At 55.9% G+C, this 911-nt stretch overlaps 1 protein-coding gene across 1 annotated transcript in view; it reads left to right on the top strand.

Moving 5' to 3' along the window:
• Nucleotides 1-911, top strand: part of FRMPD1 (FERM and PDZ domain containing 1) — a gene marked incomplete at its 3' end in the record, with an annotated part of 25,040 nt that overhangs the window by 10,700 nt on the left and 13,429 nt on the right. Inside the window, exon 7 of the mRNA XM_017739003.1 lies at nucleotides 393-550. Coding sequence (XP_017594492.1) covers nucleotides 393-550 — 158 coding nt within the window. The remainder of the gene's footprint in view (nucleotides 1-392; nucleotides 551-911) is intronic.

The raw sequence follows: 911 nt of genomic DNA, 5'->3' as shown, positions 1-911 counted from the left end.
TCTGGGGTGGAAGCACCGGCGGCTCTGGAGGGTTTTGTCTCTGATGTGCTGACTTGGACTGATGGAAAATGCCCACATGCGCTGCTTCTGTCCTGTTCCCCTGTCAGACCTTAAACCGTCCCCTCACCACTGCAGGAGGCAGCTGTCATCTCTCGAAGTGCTAATCCATCCATGGTGACCCCACACTGAGCTGTGGGCATGACAAATCCTGGCCCAGAGATGAGAGGTGAACGCTGGTGTGTGTGCCATGTTTATGTGCTGTTGGGCTGTCCCCTCCTGGGGACGGGTCACACCATGCTCAGAGGGTGTGTCACTGGTCACTTCACCTTGCTGGTAGGTGTGACAGTGTTCCCGAGCTGGCAGGGTGGCAGCCTGGTGTCATATCCTTGCAGAGGGTTTCCACAGAGCACCCACGGCTGCCTCTGTACCTGACCCTCTGCGAGGTGAGCTGGGTCACAGCTTGCTGGAGGTGCTGCAGACCCAGCACCGGGTTCCTAGTGCTGGTAGCAGCCGATACGGGTCTGCCTGTGCTGGTCTCCCTGGAGCAGAGGTGAGAACACTTGTATCTTCCCTGAAGTGTGAACAGCTTGTGAGCATCTTCTTTTCTTTCTGTGTAACTTTCTAAGCTCAGTGGGGTGAACTGGGGTCAGCTGGGAGTCATTAGCTCTGCCGAGCTTTCCTTTTGTCTTCCAGAATGAGAGAACTCTGTGGTCAAATCCCCCTCTCTCCTCCCCTGCTCATTAGTGCTGTTCTGCCGTCCAGGTCTGACCAGGCCTTTCTGCTTCGCATCAACAATGAACTGCCCACTGGGCCCTTTTCCTTTTCCCTTCCTGTCTGTCCCTTGTTCCCTGTCGCTGGTGGAACTCTCCTGGTACAGCTCAGAGCCTTCCCAAGGCAGATGTTTCCTCTCT

Source organism: Corvus brachyrhynchos, unplaced genomic scaffold (assembly GCF_000691975.1).
Source record: "Corvus brachyrhynchos isolate BGI_N302 unplaced genomic scaffold, ASM69197v1 scaffold1097, whole genome shotgun sequence".
Classification (NCBI taxonomy): domain Eukaryota; kingdom Metazoa; phylum Chordata; class Aves; order Passeriformes; family Corvidae; genus Corvus; species Corvus brachyrhynchos.
This window is presented reverse-complemented; position numbering and strand designations above follow the sequence as displayed.